Source organism: Cryptomeria japonica, chromosome 3 (genome assembly GCF_030272615.1).
Source record: "Cryptomeria japonica chromosome 3, Sugi_1.0, whole genome shotgun sequence".
Taxonomy (NCBI): Eukaryota; Viridiplantae; Streptophyta; class Pinopsida; order Cupressales; family Cupressaceae; genus Cryptomeria; species Cryptomeria japonica.
This window is the reverse complement of record NC_081407.1, coordinates 338,799,408-338,804,322: the sequence shown is the minus strand read 5'-3', so window position 1 is coordinate 338,804,322 and position 4,915 is coordinate 338,799,408. Positions and strand designations below refer to the sequence as shown.

General features: G+C 32.0%; 1 protein-coding gene across 3 annotated transcripts; it reads left to right on the top strand.

The window, feature by feature from the left end:
• The first annotated feature begins 881 nt into the window (after positions 1–881).
• Positions 882–3,518, top strand: LOC131067205 (protein CYSTEINE-RICH TRANSMEMBRANE MODULE 11). Of its 3 annotated transcripts, XM_058002152.2 has the most exons (4): positions 882–1,076; positions 1,270–1,369; positions 2,991–3,040; positions 3,219–3,518. In XM_058002152.2, exons 1-4 carry the CDS (start codon positions 1,037–1,039, stop codon positions 3,275–3,277), a joined length of 249 nt encoding a protein of 82 aa, XP_057858135.2. In that variant the 5' UTR covers positions 882–1,036; the 3' UTR covers positions 3,278–3,518. The 3 variants fall into 3 exon arrangements, 1 of the variants encoding a protein (XP_057858135.2); XR_009111790.2 differs by lacking the exons at positions 2,991–3,040; positions 3,219–3,518 and adding an exon at positions 1,569–1,816 and having other exon boundaries at positions 886–1,076; XR_009111789.2 differs by lacking the exon at positions 2,991–3,040 and having other exon boundaries at positions 889–1,076.
• The last annotated feature ends 1,397 nt before the right edge of the window (positions 3,519–4,915 follow it).

The window sequence follows — 4,915 nt, the reverse complement described above, 5'->3', positions numbered from 1 at the left end:
ATCCAACCTCTAAGATGCACCAATGAATAATTTATCTTAAATTATAATGCATGCATAAATACATTCTAAGAACTAGATAACCATTTGAAAAAAAAACACCTATCTCATTTCTTTGTCTTAAAAGTCAAGGACAAGGACATTCCTTTTGTATGAATATAGGTATGCACCAATGAAACTTGCTTTCTAGTGGAGGTTAAGTATGTAATAGGCAAAAGAGGTATGCACCAATGAAACTTGCTTTCTAGTGGAGGTTAAGCATGTGATAGGCCATTATTTTTAATCACCACAAAAGAGGTATCTTAGGTACTTTGTTTAAAGCTAAGGATGACTAGTTATATACCGTAAAGGCTGGGAAAACCATTACTTATTCAACATAAAAAATAGTTATCACTCCACATCAATATCACAATTTCAAAGTTGTCATTAAATTTAAAATGACAGCTTAAGAAGACCCCACCAACACTCATCCATAACCTTTATTTGTTGAAAAACATCACTTTAAAACAAATCAATTAAAAAAATATTAGTTTTTTATTTTTAAATTGGAAGATAAAACCTGCCTCAAAAAGCACAAATTTTCTTATAACCTTTTTGTGGCAAAACATTCTAATAATAAAATAATTAAAAACTAAGAAAACTGATTCCATAAAAAACGTTTTCCTTGAAAATCAAAACGTATATCCCAATCCCACTTTCCAATTACAAATTATTTTGCGCAAAACCTTCGCATTTAAGCGAGTGGATGTCGTGAACTTTCCGCGTGGTATTCGAATCTTCTGGAGAGTAGATACAAACCGTAGATTCCGCCATCGGCTAAGGCTGACCGTCGGATATCGTCATGGAAGGCGGTTTAATAAGCCAACAACTGACAAGTCATGCTGTTGTGGAAGTGACAACACAACAGTAGGTAATATTGATAATTCACGCGCATTTTAGTCAAAAAGGACCAGGAATACAGGCATTAGCAGCTGATCATAATTTTTGAATTGTGCCATTAAAGTTGCAGATCTGCTTGGTAAAGCACCAGTAAACAACAATGTCGGATCCCAAATACGCTTATCCATATCCTGGACAAGGTATGTTTGTAACCTGTTGAAGCCTGAGCTTTGTTAGTGTTTTCTTCTTGAAACCCTCGATTCTTTTGTTTTTATGAGTGATCGTAACCTGTAGAAGCCTTAGCTTTGTTAGTGTTTTCTTCTTGAAACCCTCGATTCTTTTGTTTTTATGAGCGATTAGGGTTTTGATTTTATGAACTTTGTTGTGTCGCAGGGTACCCGCAGGGATATTACCAGCAACCGCCACCCGTGGTAGCGCCGCCGCAGTACGCACAAGCGCCGCCTCAGCGACAGACAGGGTTTTTGGAAGGATGGTGTGTGGTCTCTTTGCCCTGAACTTGTAGCTTTTTGGTTTTTTTAACAAGTAATAGCTTTTCCATGAATAAGTATAAAATTTTCTTACAGTACAAAAAAATCGAGTGGAAAGGGATTTTATTTTCACAAGTTCATGTAAGGTCAAGTATTCAACAAATTAGACTAAAAGACTGTAATCGTGGTCAAAATTTTATACAGCAAAAGTTATAGAACCAGTTAGCTGGAGATGAAGGAACAGGAACATAGGGTTTCCTTCAAAAGGTTTCCTCCAGTCATCTGGAAGGTTCAGACTGTGAAGGATTGACTCACTTCATAATATTTTTATTTTGCAGAAACTTTTAGTTTATATAGTGGGAATTTGTAATTCAGGACATAAAATTTTCACAGTTCATTATTAGATTTGGTATATTTGTGGATTTGATTATTAGATTTGGTATATTTGTGGATTTGATTATGTAATTTTTTTTGAGATGACAAAAGAAGAGAAATAAAATAAATAATAGATAAAAAGAAATAGATGAAAGGAGCAATGTGGCACAAGATGCAAGAAATAAGATAGAAAGGAAAGAAAGAAGTCAACAATTTTAAAAAAATACTAAAAATACAAAAGAAAATAAGAAATAAGAGGAATGATACAGTAATAGAACTAAATATAGTAGTAGAACAAAAAAACAGATAACAAAAATGAGAGTGAGAATAAGAAAATGTAATACTTAAATAAGGAATGGAAATAGAGATTGAAATACCTAAATGAGAAGCCGGATAATGACATATCTGGTTTAAAAATTGAGCTGTCAATTTATGATAGAACAAGACATTGAAAAGCCAGGGATATAATGAGAGCAACAGAGTAAGCAGAAGAGTGTGTACAGAAAAGGTGGGAAATTTTGAAACAAATATGGTGATTAGAGTAAATGGATATAGATAAATGAGGTGAATACACATATATGTGTGAATATGCATGTGTATGTATATGGGACAAGTTTCGGGGATGGGGAGACCAAGGGTCTGAGGGTGTAAATTTTGGGACGGTGAGGGGATGGTCGCAGAGCGGTGATGGGTTAGTGCTGATATAAAAATAGAGGTGAATTGAAATTTTGAAGGCAAAATCTGTAATATAACATCTCTGTGAGTGTCCCTGAAAGGCCAATTAATTTTCATGATTTTCATGAAGTTGAAGTTTGCAATCATTATGTAATGACATTTGCCATATAGCAAGCGACCCGCAGCATCCCTGGCTGAGGTGGCCAAGGTAGCAGAAGTGGTAGTGCTGTGGAGGATGTTTTGCCCAAGTCCCCATGTTTTGGAAACATCCCACCTACAGGGGACGCGGGTTTCTTTGGGGGATGCATCTCTGTGGAACACTAAAATTATTTGAAAGATTTTTGAATTTTAAGTTAGTGCTCGTGATACTTTGTAAATAGACAATGATTTTCTGGTTTTCACTGTTTTTATAGGCCTTTTTCATGATTTTGAGTACTTCGTAAATACTAAATAGACAACGATTTTCTGTATTTCACTGTTTTAATAGGCTTTTTTCATGATTTTCTTTTTGAATTGTAAGTTACTGCTTGTTTTTACAATGTTTCTAGTGACATAATGATTTCACTGTTTTTATAGGCTTTTAGTGGTTTGCTCTGTGAGTGGCTTACAGGGGTTTCATTATAAGAGTATGTAGTTGCAGTTTTCTAATAAATTAATGAGGGATCTTATGATGATCTTAGTTATAGTCTCTCAATTATTTTGTAGGGGTTTTTATGGTAAATACCAATGTTTTTGGTGAGTTTTAATGGTTATCTGTTTAATTGCTCTGGAACAATTTGTAATATTATTTTGTTTGTTCTGCAGTCTGGCTGCTCTGTGTTGCTGCTGTCTGCTGGATGAGTGCTGCTGTGATCCCTCTATAATATTTGTCTCCTGAACATCAAGATTAGTTGGTGACTGCAGATGCAATCTAAGACTTATTTATGTAAATGAAAGTGATCTAAAGCGTGAAAATTTCAAATCTAGCACTCCTAAATCACAGAGATTGGTCAATGCACTTGTGGTCACTGATAGTATATTTTTTAAGATATGAATAGGACTAAAATTGTTGCACTAATTATGTATGTTTTCTACTTAATTAATCGAAATTTGCTGTTTGTGTTATTCTATAAATAAAATTTTGTAAAGTTAGAAGATTGTTTCAAAGTCTAATATTTTTGATATTAAAAGCAGCCAAAAGATTGTTTCAAAGTCTAATGTTATTATTAACAAGAGACCTTTTTTCTGGCTTTGGTGTCTTTGGCCTGTTTGTCAATGAATTTCAACCCTTGTATTGTAATCTATTCTATTGAAAATTAAATCCAATGGAAAAAATTAGCATACATGATTGGTTTTCAATACTAAATGTCTTTGATCTGCTTGTCAGTGAATTTCATCCATTGTATTGTAATATATATGCTTGAAAATTAAATCCAATAGAAAAATATAGAAAAATTTAGTATACATGATTGTTTTTAATACTAATTGGGTAAGTAAATTAAATTTGTTTTGTTAAGATAAATCAGGATGGAGCCTATGGAAGGGGAGTTGGTCTTGTATTTTTTGGTTATGCCCTTGAGAAGTTGTATAGGATTGGAAAATTGCAATTACAAGATCTAAATGATTATTTTTAAAAATGAAATAAGAATATTAAATGTATTTGTAAAATAAGCTGTTATTACGTAGGGGTGGGAAGCATTTTCTTCACTAACATAGAGCAGGGTTCCATGTGTGAGTTATTCTTTTTCATAATTATTAGCTTTATGATTTTTTTATTTTTTTAAAATTTTAATTACACATTTATTTAGATAAGCATAACTATAATGACAGAACAATCGCAGGCCCTGTTTTTTCATAACATTTTTTCAATTCTAAAATTACAATTATGATAGAAGAATTTTCTTTTGAATTTAAGATTTATGTTAATAATTTTTAATATTTATGTGACAACCTTATAACTAAATTTTCATTTTTATTAGAGCGGTCTAAACATTTTAACTAGCCCCTCTCCCTCTCCATGAAACCATAATCTTAAACATGAATATTCCCAGGCAGTTTGCAATTGACTGTCTAAACACGTAAAGGGGACTTTTTGAGGTTTTATTTTTTTTTTTGGGGTGCTTTTACGCTTTTTAATTAATTGTTTGTAATTGAACATAGTTAAGCCTTAATTTGATTCCTTTTGTTAGTTGGTGGAGTACAATTTTTTATTTATGGGCTTTCATTTAAAACATTGAAATGGATAATAATTAAAATGGTTTTAAAAAAATGTTTTGTGTTTTATAAAATTTTATTATTTTTTTATTAGAAATATTTATTTCATTTTAATCTAGTGAGAGATAAGTATCGAAATATTTTTAAAAAAAAATTGAATGTAGGCAAATTATATGAGAAATTGCAGTTTGAATAGTAACAAGAATAAGATGACTAGTAACAGAAAAGACATCTGATGACTATTAACAAGAATAAGATGACTAGAAACAGAAAAAAACATCTGATCAAATATAGACCAGCAACATAAC

Coding starts and splice junctions, on each gene's coding strand:
- LOC131067205 (XM_058002152.2), top strand. CDS start 1,037: ATGTCGGATCCCAAATACGCTTATCCATATCCTGGACAAG. Junction 1,077..1,269: donor TTATCCATATCCTGGACAAG/GTATGTTTGTAA, acceptor GTTGTGTCGCAG/GGTACCCGCAGGGATATTAC. Junction 1,370..2,990: donor ACAGGGTTTTTGGAAGGATG/GTGTGTGGTCTC, acceptor CTGTTTTTATAG/GCTTTTAGTGGTTTGCTCTG.